This window comes from Taudactylus pleione, unplaced genomic scaffold, assembly GCF_031769625.1.
Source record: "Taudactylus pleione unplaced genomic scaffold, aTauple2 ptg000520l, whole genome shotgun sequence".
Classification (NCBI taxonomy): Eukaryota; Metazoa; Chordata; class Amphibia; order Anura; family Myobatrachidae; genus Taudactylus; species Taudactylus pleione.
The window spans coordinates 8,428,496-8,451,978 of NW_028284922.1; the positions used below are offsets into that span (position 1 = coordinate 8,428,496).

Genomic DNA, 23,483 nt, shown 5'->3' on the forward strand with positions numbered 1-23,483 from the left:
TGTAGTGCTGCTGTTGTCCACTACTTCAAAGTCCATAGGGGCTGGCTGTGTTGTGCTGTGCTGCTGTTGTTAATAGGGGCTGTGTCCACTACTTCAAAGTCCATAGGGGCTGGCTGGACTGTGTTGTGCAGTGAGTTCTCCATAGGGGCTGTGTCCACTCCAAAGTCCTGTGTAGTGTCCCAGTCCTAAAGGGGTGCTGTAGTGTTGTCCAGGGGGTGCTCTGTCCATCAGGGGTGCTCCCCCCAAGTGCTAAAAAAATAATATATTTTCTGTGTTTGTGAATTGTGTGCGCAGTAGCCGCACGTGCATCAACAAAGTAGTGCCAAGCGTGCGCCTGTGTCATAAGTAAAGGGCCGGCTGGCTTGACCGTTAAAGGGTGCTGTAACCCCCAAAGTACACTCCAGTCCAAACCAAAAAAAAAATTATTTTCTGTGTTTGTGAATTGTGTATGCAGTAGCCGCACGTGCATCAACAAAGTAGTGCCAAGCGTGTGCCTGTGTCATAAGTAAAGGGCCGGCTGGCTTGACCGTTAAAAAGGGTGCTGTAACCCCCAAAGTACACTCCAGTCCTAACCAAAAAAAAAATTATTTTCTGTGTTTGTGAATTGTGTGCGCAGTAGCCGCACGTGCATCAACAAAGTAGTGCCAAGCGTGCGCCTGTGTCATAAGTAAAGGGCCAGCTGGCTTGACCGTTAAAGGGTGCTGTAACCCCCAAAGTAAACTCCAAACCAAATAAAATATTTTTTGTGTGTTTGTGAATTGTGTGCGCAGTAGCCGCACGTGCATCAACAAAGTAGTGCCAAGCGTGCGCCTGTGTCATAAGTAAAGGGCCAGCTGGCTTGACCGTTAAAGGGTGCTGTAACCCCCAAAGTACACTCCAGTCCAAACCAAAAAAAAAATTAATTTCTGTGTTTGTGAATTGTGTGCGCAGTAGCCGCACGTGCATCAACAAAGGAGCAGCGCCAAGCGTGCGCCTGTGTCCCATAAGTAAAGAGCCGGCTGGCTCATTTTTTAAAGGCTGGTGTAACCCACAAAGTGCACTACTCTCCAGCAAAAATAAAAAAAAAATTTCTGTGTTTAGCCGCACGTATATATCAAATCGATATAACATAAATGGAGGACCAAACTTTCTCCGAAAAAAATAAAATAGAGAAAGATCAAGAACCACTTCCTCCTAGTGCTGAAGCTGCTGCCACTAGTCATGACATAGACGATAACATGCCATCAACGTCGTCTGCCAAGGCCGATGCCCAATGTCATAATAGAGGGCACATACAATCCCAAATGACAAAGTTCAGGAAAATGACCCTGAAAAAAACATTTAAATCAGCTGAAGAGAAACGTAAACTTGCCAATATGCCATTTACGACACGGAGTGGCAAGGAACGGCTAAGGTCGATCCCTAGTATGTTCATGACTAGTGGTTCAGCTTCACATGACGATGGAAGCCCTCCTCCCAATAAAAAAATCAAAAGAGTTAAGCTGGCAAAAGCACAGCGAAGAACTGTGCTTTCTAAGAAGATATCACAAATCCCCAAGGAGAGTCCAAGTGTGGTGGTGGTTGCGATGCCTGACCTTCCCAGCACTGGATGGGAAGAGGTGGCTCTTTCCACCATTTGCACGCCCCCTGCAAGTGCTGAAAGGAGCACCCACAGTCCACTTGCTGATATGCCAATTGAAGATGTCACTGTTGAAGTACAACAGGATGAGGATACTGGTGTAGCTGGCGCTGAGGAGGAAGTTGGCGAGGAGGATTCTGATGGTGATGTGGTTTGTTTAAATCAGGCTCCGGGGGAGACAGTTGTTGTCCGTGGGATGAAAAAGCCCATCACGGTCATGCCTGGGCAGAAGACCAAACATTCCACCTCTTTGGTCTGGCAATATTTCTATCCAAATCCGGACAACAACTGTCTTGCCATATGTACCATATGTAAAGGTGAAATAAGTAGGGGTAGGGATGTCAACCACCTAGGAACATCCTCCCTTATACGGCACCTGCAGCGCGTTCATAAAAAGTTACTGTCAAGTTCAGAAACTTTGGCTAAGACCGTAAGCAGTCCAGGGACACCTAAATCCCGTTGTCCTTTTGTATCCAAGCACCTGCAAACCACACCGTCAACTCCCTCCTCGTCAATTTCCTCCTTAGTCAGGATCGGAAGTAGTCCTGCAGGCCATGTCACTGGCATGACTGACTCTCCTATCCGGGATTCCTCCGGAGGATCCTGCATTGCTACGCCTACTGCTGCCGCTGCTGCTGTTGCTGCTGCTGGGAGTCGTTCATCATCCCAGAGAGGAAGTAGGAACACCACTACTTTTACTAAACAATTGACCCTCCAACAGTCGCTAGTGATGAGGATGAAGTACGACAGCAGTCATCCTGAAGCAAAACGTATAACTGAGGCCTTGACTGCTATGTTGGTGTTAGACGTGCGTCCGGTATCCGCCATTAGTGCAGTGGGATTTAGACAATTGATGGAGGTGGTGTGTCCCCGGTTCCAAATCCCGTCTAGATTCCACCTGCATCCTCAAAGCAGCAGCGACAAGCGTGCGTCTGTCTGTTAAAGGGTGGTGTAACCCTCAAAGTGCTCCAAAAAATAAAAAAATATTTTTCTAATGTGTTTGTGACTTGTGTGCGATGTAGCCGCACGTGCATCAACATAGTAGCAGCGCCAAGCGTGCGCCTGTCTGTTAAAGGGTGGTGTAACCCTCAAAGTGCGCTCCACAAACAATAAAAATATTCTTTTTTTTTTTTCTGTCTTTGTGAATTGTGTGGGCTGTAGCCGCACTTGCATCCTCAAAGCAGCAGCGACAAGCGTGCGTCTGTCTGTTAAAGGGTGGTGACACCCTCAAAGTGTGCTACACAAACAATAAAAATATTGTTCTTTTTTTTTCGGTCTTTGTGAAATGTGTGGGCTGTAGCCGCACCTGCATCCTTAAAGCAGCAGCGACAAGCGTGCGTCTGTCTGTTAAAGGGTGGTGTAACTCTCAAAGTGCTCCAAAAAAGAAAAAACTATTTTTTTAATGTGTTTGTGACTTGTGTGCGATGTAGCTGCACTTGCATCCTCAAAGCAGCAGCGACAAGCGTGCGTCTGTCTGTTAAAGGGTGGTGTAACCCTCAAAGTGCGCTCCACAAACAATAAAAATATTCTTTTTTTTTTTCTGTCTTTGTGAATTGTGTGGGCTTTAGCTGCACTTGCATCCTCAAAGCAGCAGCAACAAGCGTGCGGTGCGTCTGTCTGTTAAAGGATTACATCGGTGACAGCATCCAAGTAGGCATGTCAGACAGTCCGTACCTGTACTGGCAAGAAAAAGAGGCAATTTGGAGGCCCCTGTACAAACTGGCTCTATTTTACCTGAGTTGCCCCCCCTCCAGTGTGTACTCCGAAAGAGTGTTTAGTGCAGCCGGGAACCTTGTCAGCGAAAGGCGTAGGAGGTTGCTTCCACAAAATGTGGAGAAGATGATGTTCATAAAATGAATTATCAACTCTTCCAGGGAGACCAGCCTCCAGAACGTACAGAGGGACCTGTGGTTCCAGCAGGGACGAATTAATACTCTGTGAGGATGAGGATGTACACACTGAAGAGGATGAGGAATCGGTGGATGAGGAGGATGAGGATGACATCTTGCCTCCGTAGAGCCAGTTTGTGCAGGGACAGATTAATTGCCAGCTTGTTTTGTGGGGGCCCAAACAAAGCAATCATTTCAGCCACAGTTGTGTGGCAGACCCTGGCGCTGAAATAATTGGTTTGTTAAAGTGTGCATGTCCTGTTTATACAACATAAGGGTGGGTCGGAGGGCCCAAGGACAATTCCATCTTGCACCTCTTTTTTTTCTTTGCATTATGTACAGTTTGGGGCCTAGTTTTTCAAACTGCCATCCTGTCTGCCACTGCAGTTTCACGCCTAGATGGGTCACGTGTTTGTGCCGCCCACTCGTGTCGCTTAGCATAGTCATCCAGCTACCTCGGTGCAACCTTTTGGACATAAAAACACTATTGTGAGGTGTGAGGTGTTCAGAATAGACTGGAAATTAGTGGAAATTAAGGTTATTGAGGTTAATAATAGCATAGGAGCAGAAAAACCTACAAATTCTGCGATTTTAGCTGTTTTTATGCTTTTTTTCAAAAAAATACAGATCCAAAACACAAAACCCAGAACCCAAAACACGGAAGGGTGGTTTTGGCAAAACCAATCCAGATCCAAAACACGAAGAAAGATCCAGATCCAAAACCAAAACACAAAACACGAAAAGTTGCCGGTGCACACCCCTAGTTTGAAATAAAATAGTTTTAAGGATTTTACACTATGCATGTGTTTTTTCCTCTATTTTGCATATGTCCATGAGGAAATACACGTGGTTAACGAGTTCATGGTGTTGAAGATCTGACGGAATCAGAATTGGGTATTTTCCTTTGAATGATTAATTTTTCTGGATTACAAAGGGGACTATTTATGTGACTATATGACAGTTTCATATTATATTTTTATTGTCTTATTTATGGTGTATTTTCCCTGACCAATATCAGGTTTATCTATACCCCTGAGGTTAGTGCACTTAGATCCAAACTTTTGTATACGAGGGAGCTCAGTGTACAAAGTATTATGCTGAGGGATTTCCTTTGATGTTATAATTCCTTTTTTAGGAATACTGCCGTGGTTATCTCATTAATTATTTTTTTCCTTCATTTATACATCCACATTTTTTTTTATGTACTATTGAACATATGTAGGACTATATAAAAGGTTGTGTTTCCTTTTTTAGGTACAGTGTATTTCACATATTTTAGCAATATAATTGTCAGATTAGGAATTTATTATCTATTAAATGCTATTGCACTCTTTTATATATATATGGGCTCATCTATTCTCATTTAAGTTATATATATATATATATATATATATATATTCCCTTTTTCAGCGCTGTCTATGTGTTCTCTATAGTAGTTTTTCATTGGTTTGCCACCTTATTTTGACAGCTGCGTGAGGTAATTTTTATCTTATATTATCATATTTTCATTTGTATTTTTACTCCATTAACACCGTTGGCTATTTTCTCTATACAATTATTTGATAATCCAATTGCACCTTTCTATCTCTGTTAAAGTTAAAAACAACAGACATGCACATTGTTAGTCTTTCTAACCATTGAATGATTATGATGGTGGTACAGTGATCAGGCTAAATCAATAGAGCTCAGGTAATGTTGGCTGGCATCAGACATGCATACAATTTTATTTATTTTATGTCTCAGCCAATAGATAGAGAAAAGGATTTGATGCAAGTATAAATAATTCAATAAGTATCTGGAAACACTAGAGTGTAGAGGGCACCTTCAATTTAGAGCTATATCTATCTCTTTTTTTCCTCCATACCCCTGTTGACTACTGGGATTTCTCAGTTATTTTCTATCCAAGCCCTAAAGGACAGAACAAATAGGATCTAAATAGGAGACAGAAAAAAACAAGGTCCTCTAACAGCTGTAAACATTTTAATCAAAGCCTTCAACAAGGAAACTACATGCATAAAGTTGTGAGCATTTAGAGTAGCCCACATGAGTATAAAAATTACATTTACAAAGAAAATTGTCTCTCAACCAAGGGGGAATCTGAAGGCTTCTTACAACTTTGCCCAAAGGAAGTTACATTGTGTAACACCAAACATAATAAACTGGTATTACTGGATGCAACTATATTTTATCTGTGGATTTATGTTAAGTGTGTACCAAACCCCAGATTGCTGACTGACACAGCTGCTCAGCCAAGGCCTTGCGCCAAAGAGGCATTCACTTTTTTAACAGAATGCACTGTCACATTTAAGGAACAAAATCAGTCTGACAAATATTTAAAGTAATCAATCTAAAGATGGTCTTCTGTGATGCTTGACAACCACTGTTGTGGAAATCATAGAAGATCAGATAGATATCCATCCCACACCCTCCATCGTTCATAAGAGCACAGGTCCCCAATTTTGGCCAATCTGTGGAGGATCCAGTGAGCCTTTTTACAGAGATCTACCATAAAAAAAGGGAAAAATCAGAATGTTTCGATTTCGGTGGAAATTGAAAGCCACACTTGGCTAAAAGTAAGATTATGGCCAAAGAACAGCCCTCTTTTCATGAAAAGGAGATATGGAGATAGATAAGACAGATGTCCCAAATCCAAAACTCCTAGCTGTGGAGATAGCTAAAACAATGCTTTCTTCCAGCAAAAATAAGTTACTTTACTGAATCTAAAGGATAAAGGCTAAGGCCTGAACACTAGACTGAGATTCCAAGGAGCTATTGGGGGAAAGATGGGAATAAGGGGGGTGAGTGAAGGTTGTATCACTTGCAAAAAGAAAATATGCATTGCTGGACAAAGAGTGAGATTTCTTTGAAAGAAACAGAGAGAGACCAGACTATTCTGTAAGAACAGCTACCACCAAGAGCCGATGACTCAGACAATTTTTTTAAGTACTGTACCATCATGGAGTCTGGTGAGCCCTTGTCCTAGATCAGAAGATCAACTGTTCAACTGTGATCCTATTTTGTCGATACCTGGCTTAAAGCATTTTTCCACAATTTGCTGAAATACTTTAGGGTTGCCTCCATCATGGATGAGTTGCTTTTGCTATCTGACTGATGAATGACACAGGTAACTGACACCATTGTCTGACTGCATCTCTGCATCTCTTGATGTCCAAAGACCATAATAGTGGCAATGAAGAGTTATACAGATGAGCCATCATGCACTATTGCAGTAGTCACACCAAACAGCCTTTCTTGGTGCACCAGGTCCTGTGCGCCTCTGCTTGACCATCAGCATTTTTTTCACCCGAAATAGCATCTTAGGCTCGTATTCAATTAGTTTTGCACCCGCGATACTTTTAAGCCTGCAGGATTTTTCGCCTACATCGCATATTTTACCCGCGATTCACCCTATTCAATTTCAAAACACTCGATAACCCAACCCGGCCAATGCAAACCAGGTGATAAGTGCTGACAGAATTGGGGAAATCAGCCTGACCCCTAAAAGATGCACTAACATTGGGGATCAATGTACATGCCCCCGAATAGTTTTATTAGGGCTATTTGGGATACTTAAGGTGTGTCAAATTCTTCTAATTAGCATCTTTGCACAAGTGGTGAAGAATAGCATTAAGCAGTTTTTTGGGGTGAAATAAGTAGCCCTGTCAAAATTTGGGGTAAGTCCCAAAATGGATATGATGAACCATTTCACGAGACTGTGAGCACACTTCGCTCCCCAGGTGAAGAGGGAAGCCATTTACCTTGTGACTGCATCTCCAGTGCATGACACAATGCAGGCTCCCACAGCCTGATGCTGCTGGTGGCAAAGGGTTTCCAGGTACTACCTGCAGCTTCAGTGACCAGGAGATTGCAAAAGGTACTGTAGTCCTTAGGTTGAATCAAGTAGGTGATAGGAATAGGCATCATTGTTGGTATCTCCTTAGCCTTCTTCAGATATCCAAAAGCCACAACAGCACAGTTAAATAATGAAAAAAGTGCAGCCTAAATAACAGAGATATTCCATCAGAAAGTGGAGGTATAACTGGGGAGGATCTTAAACTTTTTTTAAAGGTAAATTTAAAATGCCCATACTCCAGCTTAGCTCTGCCATACACATTGATGCTGCATCTTTTGATTTTCATGCATCTGCAAATTTATGCTAATACTGCTACAAGTCCTTTCCTGGCATACAGTCATGTGTCTGAATGTGCAAGGGGTGAGACGTCCACTTTCAGCGTCTATAGACATGGCAATCATGCTATGGCAGGTGCAGATTTTCCATCTGAGTATGGCCTCTAATGTGAGTGATTCAACACTTGTGTGTGCATACATTTCAGCAATGCATCCTCGAAACTCCCATAACACACCCATGAGATGCTCCACCTCCATGCGTCTGAATAGCCACCTCCTAGTCACCGCCTGGGAACACCCAAAATATTTTCTATATGCTCCTTTATGCATGCTGCTGAAATCGCTATTGTGACTTTGTACACAATCGAGACACGTGCGCCGTGTGACTTACATGCATGATCAGTAAAAAAAATCCCTCCACTTCATCCGCACAGACATGAGGGTATATTTACTAAAGGTCATATTCAGGAGCTTTGAATAGATTTCAAATCGATCTAAATAATTCTAAATCGATGTTGTATTTCTGGGGCTAAATCGCACATTTACTAACAGACGATTTTGTATTTGTTTTTTTAAGTGTCACTAAATGTGTGGGTTGGCCCCAGAAATACTGTACATCAATTTAGATTGATTTGAAATCGATTAAAATCAATTGAAATCAACCTTTCGTAAATACACCCCATAGTGTTCGATTCAGAATCAGGCCCAATATGTGTTAATATAGATACATTGTTAGATATATTATTTTTTTTATCAACAAGTACAGTAAGTGGTAAAAAGATAAAGTATTGCCAAGATAATGTGTTAATATTAACAAAAATTTACTTTACCACAATTGGTTGGTGATTCGTTTTGTTGCTCTTGGCTAAGTCATCCCACAATATATTATCTGGAAAGCCCTGTGAGAGAAAATATAACAAGCAGTAAATATTTTGAGCATATCTTAAATAGTAATGCCTGGGTAAAGACTATCAGGGATAAATTTACTAAGAATAGTGTCTGAGTTTAATCATACTTGACATCGCATAGACACGAGTGAGTTTGTTTCAAAGAAACTCGCAAATTTACTAAGAATCATGTTTGAATGAATCATTGCTGTTGATGCTGTATGCAATCATGTTTGCAAGTGTGTGTGTTCAGTCATATTTGGACTGAACATAATAGAAGTGCATGTCAGCAGCATGCTTAACAGAAGCATGCACAGATCAGTGTAATCTGTGCATGCTTCTGACTAATAAAGGCTAGAAATGGTTAAATTGTGGTCCCCCCCAAAAGTATAACCAGTACCAAGCTCTTTGAGATGACCCTGATCCAAAAAATATCAGGAAATATTTGTGTAGGGGTCCTCTGTATTTTAAGTACCAGCACTGGCCTCAACTAGCGTGGTGGGGGTGTAATGCCACAGTCGGGGACACACTTGACGGGGTCACCCGGCCAAAGCATTAACCCCCCCCAACTAGTCGGCCAAGGATTCCTCAGGAAGTGGTGCCCCCGAAAATAAAGGGGTCCCACACCCGAGCCTACCCTAAGCCTGGGGCTATCCCCATGCACTTCTGGGCAGTGGGTGCAGGGTTGATGGGTATCAATATGTGCAGGGTTGATGGGTGTCAATATTAGATGTAAAGTAATATTATCCTTTTACCACTTGCTGGTACTTGGAGAACAACAATGCAAGCAAGTGCAGGCATTAAGGGCCCAATGGTACCTACAAACCCCTGGTACAGAAAATATTAAAATAAGCACAATACACAAAAACATTGTTGTATTTTTTCAATCCACATGTAATCCTGATGAAATATCAAAAAGGAGGAGCTGTATGAAAGCACCCCTAAAGCCGATGCCCTATGGGCAGATACTATATCCAGAATAAACAGAGTCTTCACAGTGAGCCATTTGACATCCACCGATTCCAGAGGTTCAAATGGAAGTTCCTGCTTTGAGCACCAGTGACAAATCCCATGGAGCCACAGGAAGGACAAAGGGAGGTAGTATCCATAGAACACCTTGCATGAAGGCGTGGACATGCGGTATAGAAGCAATTTTGTGCTAAAACCAGACAGACAATGCAGAAAGCTGCACTTCGAGAGATGCTAGGCGGAGGCCTAGATCCAGTCCAGCCAAAGAAAGACAAAAATTAGAGAAACTTTAAAGACCTGAGGGTCATAGTTTCGTTGAGCACACCATTGGAAATATGAATGCCAAATTCTGTGGTAAATCCTGGCAGAGGCCGGTTTACATGCTCTGAGCATGGTCTGGACCACAGAGCTGGAGAAACCCTTAGCCGTTAGGAGGGATGTCTCAAGAGCCAAGCCGTTAAAAGACAGACGGGCTAGGTCCAGATGTAAACATGGACCCTGAGACAACAGGCCTACTCGTAGAGGAAGTTGAAGAGGAATGTCTATAAAGAGTCAGAAGATACAAGTACCAATGATGTCTGGGCCAAGCTGGAGCTAATAACATAACTGTGCATCCTTGCTCCATAAACTGGAATTTTGTTGTTGTCTTGAGGCCATGAGATCCACTTCTGGAAGGCCCCACTAGTCCACCAGAAGCTGAAAGACTTCTGAATGTAGAGACCATTCTCCTGCATGCACGTCGTGATGGCTGAGGAAATCCACTTCCCAATTGAGAATCCCCGGGATGAACACTGCGGAAATGGCTAGGAGTCTGCGTTCGGCCCATTTGAGAATGGGGGACACTTCTGTCATTCCTGATTGACTTCAAATGCCCTCTTGATGATTGAGGTAGGCCACAGCCATGGCGGTGTTGGACTGTACTTGTACTGGCCTGTTTTTCAGAATATTCTGAGCCAGAGTGAGAGCTCTTTAGATGGCTCGAAGTTCCAAGATGTTGATTGGCAACATTGCCTCGACTGGGGACCATCGGCCCTGGAAGGAGTGTTGGTCGGTTACTGCACCCCATGCTCAGAGGCTTGCGTCTGTGGTGAAGAGAGCCCAGTCCGGGATCCACAAGGGACGACCCTGGTTCAAATGGGGAGTCTGTAGGCACCAGGGTAGGAACAGGCGAACCTCTGGGGGGAGGCTTATCATCTGGCATTTGAGCAGTAGGGGTAGCCTGTTCCACCTGGAGAAGGGTCAGGTGTTGTAGGGGCCTGGAGTGAAACTGGGTGATCTTCACCATGCTGAAGGCGGACACCATTGATCCCAAGGCCTGCATTGCAGAGAGAATCAACACTGCAATTGTGAAGCAGTCTGCGTAGTCTGTACTGTAGTGTGGAAATCTTGTCTGCCGTCAGGAAGATTCTCTGAACTCGAGAGTCCAGAAGGGCTCCCAAATGTACCATCCTGAAATTGGTAATATTGCTGTAGTATAGCAAACCAGAGACATTTTTGATGAGAAGGCGCTATAGGTTCCTGTAGGTAAGCGTCCTGAATGTCCAGGGATACCATAAAATCTCCAGCCTCCTTAGCTAGGATTATAGAATGGAGAGTTTCATACAAAACTTGGGCATCCTGATAAACTTGTTCAGAGATTTGAGATTGAGGATAGGCCGATGAGACCCATTGGGCTTCTGAACTAAGAAAAGGGTAGAATAATAGCCCTTGTTCCATTGTGAGGAGGGGACCCAAATTATTACTCCTGAAATCAGCTGGACTGAGTGGCTTTGTGGCGCAGCAAGGACTTGGTTAAGTCTGGTGCAAAAGAACTGTTGGGGGGTCGCCTCAGGAAGGAGAGGGCGTTCTGTGGGAGACCACTTTTATTATCCAGGTCTCTGACGTGCTTTGATGCCAAACCTGGGCGAATTGAAGAAGTCGGCTTCCCACCCTGGGAGCCCAAAGGGGGAGTCCTACTCCAACAGGCTGCAGGCTTGTCCAAAGACTTGGCAGGTGGACGACTAGTAGCCCAGGCCTATTTGGCACTAGGCTTGGAGGCCTTGGCTGATGTCTGTTGCCATGGAAGGGACTGACCCTTGGCTTTGCCCTGAGAGGGAAAGGAATGAAAGGATGACGTCCTAGGTTTTGCATTATAGGTATAGGGCAGGAACACCGTCTTGGAAGCTGCCAAAAAAGTCACAATTTTATCTAGCTCTGGACCAAATAGGATGTTTCCTGTATAAGGGAGAGACTCCAGAGTGAATTTTGAGTCTGAATCTGCTTTCCAGGAATGAAGCTAAACAATACAGCTGGCCACTACCGAACTGGCAGATATCCTGGAGGCCAGTAGAACCGTATCCATAGCTGCCTCTCCTAAGTAGGAGGCTGCATCCTTAATGTGAGATACGTGGGAAAGCTGCTCCCTTGAAGCATAAGGGGGAAGTGGTTCTTCTAGGACCTCTGCCCAACTCTCTATGGCTTTCACCACCCAGGCCGTAGCCCTAGGATGACGAGTAATACTCCTGTAACTTCCCATTTAGTGAAATCAATAACTGGAAGAGGGGTAAAAGGAACTGAACAGTTTTGGAATCTGAAACCTTTTACCAGGGATATTCCATGATCCACTCATGTGATCAGATAGCTGGTCTGATTGAGGAAACTCTGGTAAAGCTACCTTTTGTCATTTAAAAAGTGCTTTTTCTTAGGAGCGGGTTCACCCTCTTCTATTTGCAAAATAGATTTTACAGCTCTGACAAGAACAGATATATATCTAGTTTAGAGAGAATTGGCATGTTATACCACCGGACGTAAGCCCGGCAGATGAAATACCGACACTGGAAGGCTGGCAGATGGAGATCCCGACAGAGTAAGTATGAACGCTATCCCTACCCCTCCCTTAGGGGTGCCTAACCCTAACCTTCCCCCTAGTTCCTAACCCTAACCTCCCCCCTAGTGCCTAACCCTAAACCCCCCTCTCTGTGTGCTGCTGGCTGCTGGACGGGGAGAAGGGGGCCCCCTCCTCTCTAGAAACGCCCCTGCTTTGTAGCATTTGCTTCAACTCTGTACTGAGGTAGACAGCATATCTACCCATAGGGGAGGCAAAGGATTTGCAGGGAGTACCTGCTGTGGCCATCCCACAGGGGGGAGCCACTACGAGGACTGCTCTCAGTTCCATCATTTTTGCCAGCACCTGTGAAAAGGCCACCCAGGTTGGGTCCTGAGGGAGAGACACCGGGGCTGAGGGACCTGGGGTGTGTAACAATTAGTGCAAAGCCCATCCTGAATTAAGTCCCTGGGGCTCAGCCCGCTGAGCAGGAGTTACAGGACAACAGAATAGGGACAGGATCCTGAGGTTGTTTGTTATTCTTTCCTCTACCAGCCATAGTAATGATACAGTGCAGTGAACACCCTGCAGTATGTGAAATATGGCACAATGTAGTGTGAAGTCGCGCTATATATGACCCAATATAATATGCAACCGCACTATATATGGGACCATGTAGTATGTAAAGGCACTATATATGGCATTATGCAGTATGCAACCGGGCTATATATGGCACAAGGTAATGTGCAACAGTGCAATATATATAGCACAATATAGTGTTCAACTGCGCTACTGGTAGCCCCCCTGGAGCGACAGCGCTATATATGGCACAAGATAGTGTGCAACAGCGCTACATATGACACCAGGGAGCGTGCAACCACTTTGAATATGGCACAATGTAGTATGCAATGCAGTATGAAGTATGTGATAGCCACGCATGCGTGAGGTACGATGACCCTCTATACCTTAGTATGACAGCGTATAGCAGAAGAAAGGTATAGTTATAACTGACAGTATATAAAAACAGAGATTAGCGATAGCATAAGTCACATACAACTCAGAAAAGAACATTTACATGTTTGCAATGGGCACTATTATCAACTACACAGACTGCAGTGGCTGGTGGGATATAGTGCTCAGGGTTGGCTCTAGGGGTGTTCGACCAGTGCAGTCGAACAGGGGCGCCAACTATAGAGGGCGCACCCCTCCCCAACATCCCGATTTCAACGGAACAGTACTGTCCTGCTGTTCCACCCGTGGGCTGAAGTGGCCCACGGGCGGTCAAATCGGGAGGTTGGGGACCCCCACCGCCGCAGCTGTGTGCCAGTGCTGGACCCTGGAGTCTGAATGGATGTTACGCGCATGCGTGCAGCATCCATTCAGTAACAGGAGAGGGCTAGGGGAAGCCCAGCTAGTGAGGCTCCCCCCCAGCCTGACGTTGTTTGGAGGCATGCTATGCAGACATGCCTCCAAATAACTTCATGTAGGAGGCATGGCCTATGGTAATTGGGCCACACCCCCATTTTCGGCACCGCGCTAGGGGCGCACTAGAGCCAGCATAGGGTGCTCCAACCCCTGGAGCCAGCCCTGATAGCGCTGTATAACATCGCCTTTGGGAATGGTATACAGGGAGACTGGATCCAGCAATTCATGAAGACTGCTTGCCTAAAATGGCTGGTGTGTGTCTCTGAAGGGACAGAGGGTGGGGAGGAGCAGCCCAGCGAACACCAGGACCACAGTGTTATGGCCCTCTGAGCTGGGGGAGGGGCGGCAGGGAGAGTGCCTTATCCCCTGGCTGAAGTTAACCACCGGGTCCCCTGGCCTTAATAATATGCCTCTGTGCCAGTATGTTAATGTCCTGGTGATCTAGTGGAGTAATGGGCAAGCCAGTGTCCACATCAGCACCTCCGGTCTGTCTCCTGAGACCGGAGGCAAGACTGCAGTAATACGTGGGTCCCTGTGAACGGGGTTCCGCCTTACCTGTCCCCTGGATTCCGGGCTGCAGGCTGGGGGTCCGAGGAGCCTGCTAGCTAGTCCCCCTCGGATCCCTGCCGGGAGTACCTAGTGCAGGCTTGGTGATACAGCGCTGCGGAGGAGTGATGGGGTGGCAGCACACATGTCCGGAAGACATTCTGGTGTGGTTCACCCTTCTGGTAGAACTAAAAATTAAATAAAATAAAAAAAATAAAAGCTTTGGCTTCATAAGGCAGCCCCCTGTTATAATAGTGGTCCAGCTCCACCAACGAACTGAAGTGCCCTCAGGGTGGGGTATCGGGGGAATGACCGAAGAATCCTGGGATTGAAAAGCTTTGCTGTTGGTGTCCGTTCCTCCAGATCCCACCTACACCCCAATGTCTCTCTGTGGAGCCCTATGGACCCTGAAGAAGAAAAACACTTTAGTACTGATCTGCCCACATACACCTATCTATCCTCAAATTGAGGAAAATAGTCCCATTTGGCACACCACAAATTTTACAACACCGTGCAACTTTCTTAAAATATGCATCTCAATCTGCTTCTTTTTACACTATAAGCGAATTAAGAGCCTGAGTCAGAGATGTATGCAAACCATCGTGTTGCATACATCTTCGATGGCAGGGGGACTGCGCATGCACAGGACACATTCTGCGCATTTGCATAATGGGTCCTGCAAGATCGCTCACAGTGCTCCCTAAGCCTCAGTGGGCCAGTCTTCAGATCTTCCAGTGCTTGTTGCACAATCCGAGAAACAAAGGAAAACTGGTGGGCAGCCAAGGTTCATTGATGCATGAGGGGAGTGAAGGCTAGCCCATCTAATAGAATGGTATCAGAATGCACAGTGCATTGCAGCTTGCTGTGTAGGGGGCTGTATAGTTGCAGTCCAGTCAGAGTGCCTATGCTGTCCCCAGTCCACCAGCAAAAGCACCTACAATGGGTACCTAGGGGAGAGATGGCACCAGGATGAACTATGGAACAAGGCAAGAATACGGAGGCAATGTTCTGCTAGGAAACCTTGCGTTCTGGCATTAATGTGGATATTACTTTGACATGTACCATCTTCCCGCAGTCACACACAGAATATAGGCATGCCGCATATTATTATAATCTGCAGAAGCTGCTTGTGCTACCTATTGTTTTGTGAATAAGATGCATTTGAAGGCAAAACGTTGCATGAAAAGACGCTTGGTGCTACAGAGTCCCACTGCACTCACGTGTTATGTTTAACACGACTTGTAGTGGATTGAGATAAGATGTACAGTATGTGGACACATCTGTATATAACAAGACCTCACAAATTGTAACTACCCCCTAAAACCAAATACCTTTTTTACGCAATAATTGTAATATTACAAACCTGTGGAATTTCTAAATCCTTGTTATTTTGAATATATTCCTCTTGATTATCAGCTGACATAAGCATCAGAAGGTTGAGGATGAAACTTTTTCCTTTTCCTAAAAAGAGAACAAATAGTGTAACACTATGCAGCAGACTTGGTTTATTGCCTGTTTTGTGGCTAGAGAAAAAGAGGTAACAACAAACTAATGCAGAGGTGTGTGGTCTGGCAGACTAAGATGGCGGACGTAAATTAGTGTAGCTACTGCATCCTACCTGGCAAATCCTCTGCTGCTGCCATGGCCTGTTTGCATGGATTAATCTCTGCTGGCCAGCTATAGGCTTGGTCCTCCCACTGACCCCCCCCCATACTAGAGATGTGCACCGACATCTGTGTTTTGGTTTTGGATCTGGATCTAGAAATGTGCACCGACACCCGTGTTTTGGTTTTGTATCTGGATCTCCCCTGGTTTTGGATCTGGATCTGGTTTTGGATGTTTTTCCTTGGTGTTTTGTTTTTCGGTTTTGGATCTGTATTGTTTCCAAAAAGTTATATAAACCGCTAAAACCACATAATTTTGGCCTGTTATTGTTCCTACAGTAATATTAACCTTAATAACAATCATTATCAGACATTTCTAGGCATTTTTAACCAGCTCACAGCTCACAATATTGATTTCACTATTTTTCTCCAATATAGGCCAAAGGCTGCAGCGAGCTGGCTGTCTAAAGTAAGCAACAGAGCAGCGGCACAAACGCATGGCAGTTTTAAAAAAAAATAGGACATCTATGAAACATTGCCACACAGCAGTGGCAGACTTGATGGTAGTTTAATAAACTATAATAATGTCAGTCGGCAATGCCCCAAATTGTGCCAAATGTAAAGAAAAGAGGTGCAAGATGGATTTGTCGCTCCCACCCACTCAATGGTGAAGACCACCGGTGGGGTAAGACTTGGTGCTAGTTTTAGTTCCCCCATTGTATCCTCTCAATATTCTCCTCCGCAGTTCCAGCTGAGAGTTTTCTATTGATGCGAAAAAACTACATTAAGCCATCCAGCTTCTCACACTCCTCCAGTCCAAAACCACACAACCTACGCACAGGGTTGAAGACAAAATTACATCATATCCTGACACTGAGCTGCGTGTTCTACAAAGCACTGCACAAATCAGTGTGATCCATGCAGGCTTCTATGTGCATTAGTTAAAAGAGTTACATATAAAAAAAAGGCATAGGGTCCCTGTCCAAATGCATAACTAACACTGGGCTTTTGAGCCAGTTCTGGTCCTGCAAAATGCATGGGGTTCCCACATATTTGCAGTAACCAGTATTGGGCTCAACCATCCGGCGGTAATGCCACAGCAGGGGGGCAAAGTCTGTGTGGGGTCTCCCTTGCCAAAGCATTAATCAGCCCTGGGATTCCTTGAACAAAAAAGGGGTCCCCCATCCTGAAGATGACCCAGGGCTAGGGTGAATCCCGGGATTCCTCCCTGCACACATGGAGGTGGTGGATGCAGGTGTAATTGGTTAAATAAATATAGTAATAATATTTTTACTTCACAGTGGGACTACAGGTCCCAGCCAACCTGCCCTGCGTTCACAAGTGCCAGCAGGCCGCTGGCACCTTTACATCCACTGTGAAGAAAATATTTTTAAAAAAACAGGACACGGAAACTGAATGTTTTAACACTTTATTACACATTTACTCACTCACCTGTATTATCTTTCTATGAGAACGGCTGCTGATTGGCACCCGAAGTGTTATCAAATAATGGCTATAGTGCAGGAAACCTCGTGGATTACCTGTCAGTCGGGTAACGCTATACTGTACAGACTATCGCCGTCTGTGGGGTTTCTTGACAATCATTTTTTTTTAAAAAGAAAACTGTATTCTACATGATCAAGAGGATTGACCAGCACCAAGGAGTAGGTAAGTATGTAATGTGAGTGTTGGTGAGTGTGTAATAAAGTGTTAAAATATTCGGTGTCCATGTCTGGCATTTTTTTTTTAATATATTTTCTTCACAGTGGGGGTACAGGTGACAGCAGCCTACTGGCACTTGTGGTTCTACAAGTGCCACAGGACAGGCTTGCTGGGAAATGGAGTCCCACTGTAAAGAACAATATTATTTCTATAATTAACTTAGTACTTCCGCACCCTCTGCCACCAGGGGTGCAGGGAATAGCCCTAGGCTTTCAGCCCAGGGCTGGTTGATCCTTGGGATGGGGGACCCCATTTTATTTTTGGTGTACGCACTTTCCAAGGATTGCAAGCCCTGGGCTCACCATTTTGGGGCTGGTTTAAATTATAGCAGGGGGACCACATGCTGTGTGTCTCCCTGCTATAGTGTAAGTTACCCGGCTTGTTCAGCCAGGTGCTGGTTATAGGAAAATAGAGGGAACCCCACATCGGTTTTCCCTCCGATTTTCCTGGCATTTGAAAAACACCTGTCCCTGGGATTACACACATTTTTCTGTCCCACATCAGACTTAAACACGCATAGACATGGTGTTGGACTGCAGGGCCGGCTCCAGGGATAGCCACGACCTGAGTCGCCCGGGTAGCCATCGCCCTCCAGTTGTGTGCAACCTGAAATGGGGGTGTGTCCTAATTACCATAGGCCACGCACCCTAAATGACATTATTTGGGGGTGTACACGCATGGCACGCCTTCCGTGTAACCTGACATTACGAGCCCAGCACTCCATCACTAGCTGGGCTTCCCTCAGCCCCCTCCCGGCATTGAATGTCGAACAGGGGTGCCACCTCTATGGGGTGGCAACCCTGTTCAAACGCACTGGTCGAACATGCCTAGAGCCAGCCCTGTTGGACTGGGCATGCAGGGGTGTATAAAATTCTTAATTTGTATAGTTCCCCTTGTAGACTGCGAAAATAGCAATATAATATCACCATGTTATTGAGCGCCTCAGTCACCAGGAGATCAAATCCGCTATTTTTGAATATTTTTAACTAACTTTTCAGAGGAGGTATGATATGGGGAGGCACATAAGCAGTAGCGGCTCTAGGCACAGGCAAACCTGGGCCGTTGCCCGGAGCGCCATTGTATCCGGCGGGTGTTAGAAACACCCACCCTCCCTCCCGGCGCTATGGTGACTATGTAACTTCAGGGGGAGGGAGTGGAGGAGGGAAGGGGCAGCAACACAGGATGGCGCTGAGCGCAGTAAAGTCTAGCGCCGGCTCTGCACATAAGGCCACCATAATGGAAAGATTTATTAGCAGGGCAGTTGCTGCCAGGAAACGTGCACAACTAGAACTTTCTTGAAATTTACATAAATAGGTTGCTGACTTTGCACAAACAATTCATTTCTTCAGACTTGCTCAACTGGAATGACGCTCACAGACAGCAGCTGAATACTAAATTGTCATCCAGAGATGTTAATATATTGAAAGCTACAACAGTAATACCAGTACAGTGTGAACTCTGTCCTGGTGAGCAAGCACAGACAGAAGACAGCTCTAGGAATGATCAACAGGCTTAAGGACCTGATTCAGACCCGCTCGCTAGGATCCGCTTGCTCGTAGCTGGCCGATTTTCGCATTCTGCGCATGTGTATGCATTGCAGTGCACGTGCCCGAAAGATCGGGAAGTGTTCACTCATTGCGCATAGACAGCCCAGCAGAGTGAGTGACAGGAGAAGCCATTTATGGGTGGTGACAGGGGCTGGCCATTAACAACGGGGGAGTGGAGGTGCGAATGCAGGCGTGCCTGAGCATCTCAACGGCGTTTAAGAGGCGTGCATAATTAACAGGCAGTGTCACAGTACACATCACCTGGTTGTATTTCACACTGAAGTGCTCGCAGTGCTTGCGGCAGGGTATAGTCAACATCAAGCGCTGCATTTGCTTCCGATGGTACCCGATGTACCGATGGTTGCATACACTTCCTGGAGATGATGTGTGCAAGTGGGCATCTTAAGACAGGCTGATGGGCATCTGCATACATAAAGCAATCGCACGCCAAGACATAGTGGGCGTGCTTATGCCTTGCCTTCACTTAGCTGAATTTGCATACGCTGGGTGCGAGCGTACACATCTAGCGAGCGGGTCTGAATGACCTCCTAAATTCCATCAAGCTAGAAAGATTACCTATGATCCTATGGAAATGACAAGGGAGTGTCATGATTATTATACTGAGCTTTATAACTGCTAGTGTAACCCATATTCACTCATACTTAGGTGCATATCTGATTCCGAAGCTTAGTGACCAACAATAAGCACCACTGAATGCAGATACCATGGAAGATTATAGCGGTCCTGCTAGGCTGTTTTAGCGGGGCGCGGCACCGTGCCCTCCTTCTGGAGGGCAAAAAGCACCCTGCCCTCCAGGAGGAGGGTAAAAAGCGCCCTGCCCTCACAGCCTGCGGGAGCCGTTCTCACCCGCGGGACACAGTGTCCCGCGGGTGGAGAAACATGCGGTGACCCGGTCACCGCCGGAGAATAGACGCCGGGCGCATGCGCCCGGCATCTATTCTCCCTGTCTGCAGGGCTTGGGGGCTGCCCGGCGTGTCCGCAAGTGCCGGGCACGCCCCCAAGAGTGACGAAAAGGGGACGCGTCTTATAGACACGCCCCCTTTTCCGATGACCACGCCCCCTTCTCGGTCGAGCGGGCGGGCATGCCCTCTCTAGCTCCGGCGCCCTGCCTCCCGCCGGAGCTAGAGGGAACACTAGATTAGATCCTAGTATCTAGCAAAGGTGTTAAATCTGGATAAGTGGCTGATAAGGAATCAGCGTAAAAATTAGATTGCGCGATGCCATCTTGCGAATGGCAGCTAGACTCCATTTTAGAAACAAGAATCTGCAAGACGCCATTTTGCGACCAGCACCATTTTAAGTTACAACTCACGAGCTAAGTACAGATGGCAATGTTTTTGATAATCTTTTTAGAAGCCATGACAGGCCCATTCTGGGGACAACCTTGCATAGAGAAATACCAAAAAACAACTAGAAAAACAGCCTCCTGAGAAAAGTAAATAGAATAGACAATACACCATAATACTGTGAGTGTTTTACATACAAATTGGGAATCCCTGTATAGAGACAAGGATAGTTGTGGCAATTGTAATATAACCCAGACATTGATCTACACAATTGAATTTGTCTGAATCCTAAACAGGTTTTAGTCTCACTCCCAGACAGAATGGCCCCAGCTTCATAGCTGGGGGTCTCCACCTTGTTTGAGAAATGAAGCTCACTGCCCATAACACATTTGCATTGCAGTTTGAAACTGTTAGTAAGGAATGAGATATGTGTGTATATGTATGTATATATATATTAGGGGTGTGCACCGGCCACTTTTCGTGTTTTGGTTTTGGATCTGGATCTTTCTTCGTGTTTTGGATCTGGATTGGTTTTGCCAAAACCACCCTTCCGTGTTTTGGGTTCTGGGTTTTGTGTTTTGGATCTGTATTTTTTTTTAAAAAAGCATAAAAACAGCTAAAATCACAGAATGTGTTGGTTTTTCTGCTCCTATGCTATTATTAACCTCAATAACCTTAATTTCCACTAATTTCCAGTCTATTCTGAACACCTCACACCTCACAATAGTGTTTTTATGTCCAAAAGGCTGCACCGAGGTAGCTGGATGACTATGCTAAGTGACACGAGTGGGCGGCACAAACACGTGACCCATCTAGGAGTGACACTGCAGTGGCAGACAGGATGGCAGTTTGAAAAACTAGGCCCCAAACTGTACATAATGCAAAGAAAAAAAGAGGTGCAAGATGGAATTGTCCTTGGGCCCTCCCACCCACCCTTATGTTGTATAAACAGGACATGCACACTTTAACAAACCAATCATTTCAGCGCCAGGGTCTGCCACACGACTGTGGCTGAAATGATTGGTTCGTTTGGGCCCCCACAAAACAAGCTGGCAATTAATCTGTCCCTGCACAAACTGGCTCTACGGAGGCAAGATGTCGTCCTCATCCTCCTCAACCACCGATTCCTCACCCTCTTCAGTGTTGTGTACATCCTCATCCTCACAGAGTATTAACTCGTCCCCACTGGAATCCACCACCACAGGTCCCTCTGTACGTTCTGGAGGCTGGTCTCCCTGGAAGAGTTGATCATTCATTTTTATGAACATCATCTTCTCCACATTTTGTGGATGCAACCTCCTACGCCTTTCGCTGACAAGGTTCCCGGCGGCACTAAACACTCTTTCGGAGTACACACTGGAGGGGGGGCAACTCAGGTAAAATAGAGCCAGTTTGTACAGGGGCCTCCAAATTGCCTCTTTTTCCAGCCAGTACAGGTATGGACTGTCTGACATGCCTACTTGGATGCTGTCACCGATGTAATCCTCCACCATTCTGTCAATGGTGACAGTATCATATGTAGTGACAGTAGACATGTCAGAAATTGTTGCCAGGTCCTTCAGTCCGGACCAGATGTCCAAACTTGGTCCTTCCTGCCCTGCATCACCGCCAGCGGATTGCTGAGGATACCTAAGTTTTTTCCTGGCAGCCCCAGTTGCGAGAGAAAATGAAGAAGGAGCTGTTGACGTGTCACGTTCTGCTTCAGCTGACAGTGTTTTCACCAGCAGGTCTTTGCACCTCTGCAGGCTTGTGTCGGCCAGAAAGAGAGACACCACATAGGCTTTAAACCTAGGATCAAGCACAGTGGCCAAAATGTAGTGGTCTGATTTGAACAGATTGACCACAATGGAATCCTGGCAAAGCGAATGAAGGGCTTCATCCACAAGTCCCACATGCCGAGCAGAATCGCTCCGTCTTAGCTCCTCCTTCACTTTCTCCAGCTGCTTCTGCAAAAGCATGATGAGGGGAATGACCTGACTCAAGCTGGCAGTGTCTGAACTGACTTCACGTGTGGCAAGTTCAAAGGGCTGGAGAACCTTGCACAACACGGAAATCATTCTCCACTGCGCTTGAGTCAGGTGCATACCCCCTCCTTTGCCTATGCCATAGGTGGATGTATAGGCTTGAATGGCCTTTTGCTGCTCCTCCATCCTCTGAAGCATATAGAGGGTTGAGTTCCACCGCGTCACAACCTCATGCTTCAGGTGATGGCGGGGCAGGTTCAAGAGTGTTTGCTGGTGCTCCAGTCTTTGGCACGCAGTCGCTGAATGGCGAAAGCAGCCAGAAATTTTTCAGGCGACCCAAAGCGTCTCCTGTACGCCCCTGTTGCTTTTCAGAAAATTCTGCACCACCAAGTTTATTGTGTGACCAAAACATGGGACGTGCTGGAATTTGCCCAGATGTAATGCCCGCACAATATTGGTGGTGTTGTCAGATATCACAAATCCCCAGGAGAGTCTAAGTGGGGTAAGCCACTGGGCGATGATTTCCCTCAGTTTCTCTAAGAGGTTGTCGGCGGTGTGCCTCTTACTGAAACCGGTGATACACAGCGTAGCCTGCCTTGGAACGAGCTGGCGTTTCTGAGATGCTGCTACTGGTGACGCTGCTGCTGTTGCTGTGTAAGGTGATACATCTACCAAGTGGGCTGTCACAGTCATATAGTCCTTAGTCTGCCCTGTTCCACTTGTCCACATGTCCGTGGTTAAGTGGACATTGGGTACAACGGCATTTTTCAGGACACTGAGGACACTTTTTCTGACGTTTCTGTACAGTCTCGGTATCGCCTGCCTAGTGAAGTGGAATATAGACAGGATTTGGAACCGGGGACACACTACCTCCATCAATTGTCTAAATCCCACTGCACTAATGGTGGATACCGGATGCACGTCTAACACCAACATAGCAGTCAAGGCCTCAGTTATACGTTTTGCTTCAGGATGACTGCTGTCGTACTTCATCCTCCTCGCTAAGGACTGTTGGAGGGTCAATTGTTTAGTAAAAGTAGTGGTGTTCCTAATTCCTCTCTGGGATGATGAATG

The 23,483-nt window shown here is 45.8% G+C and overlaps 1 protein-coding gene across 2 annotated transcripts in view; it reads right to left on the minus strand.

The window, feature by feature from the left end:
- Positions 1-23,483, minus strand: part of LOC148501326 (uncharacterized) — a 667,086-nt gene that overhangs the window by 552,805 nt on the left and 90,798 nt on the right. For both annotated transcript variants that reach the window (XM_088450637.1, XM_088450636.1), the window contains exons 3-4: positions 15,629-15,726; positions 8,466-8,534 (exon numbers count right to left, since the gene is read on the minus strand). In XM_088450637.1, coding sequence (XP_088306763.1) covers positions 8,466-8,534; positions 15,629-15,726 — 167 coding nt within the window. The remainder of the gene's footprint in view (positions 1-8,465; positions 8,535-15,628; positions 15,727-23,483) is intronic.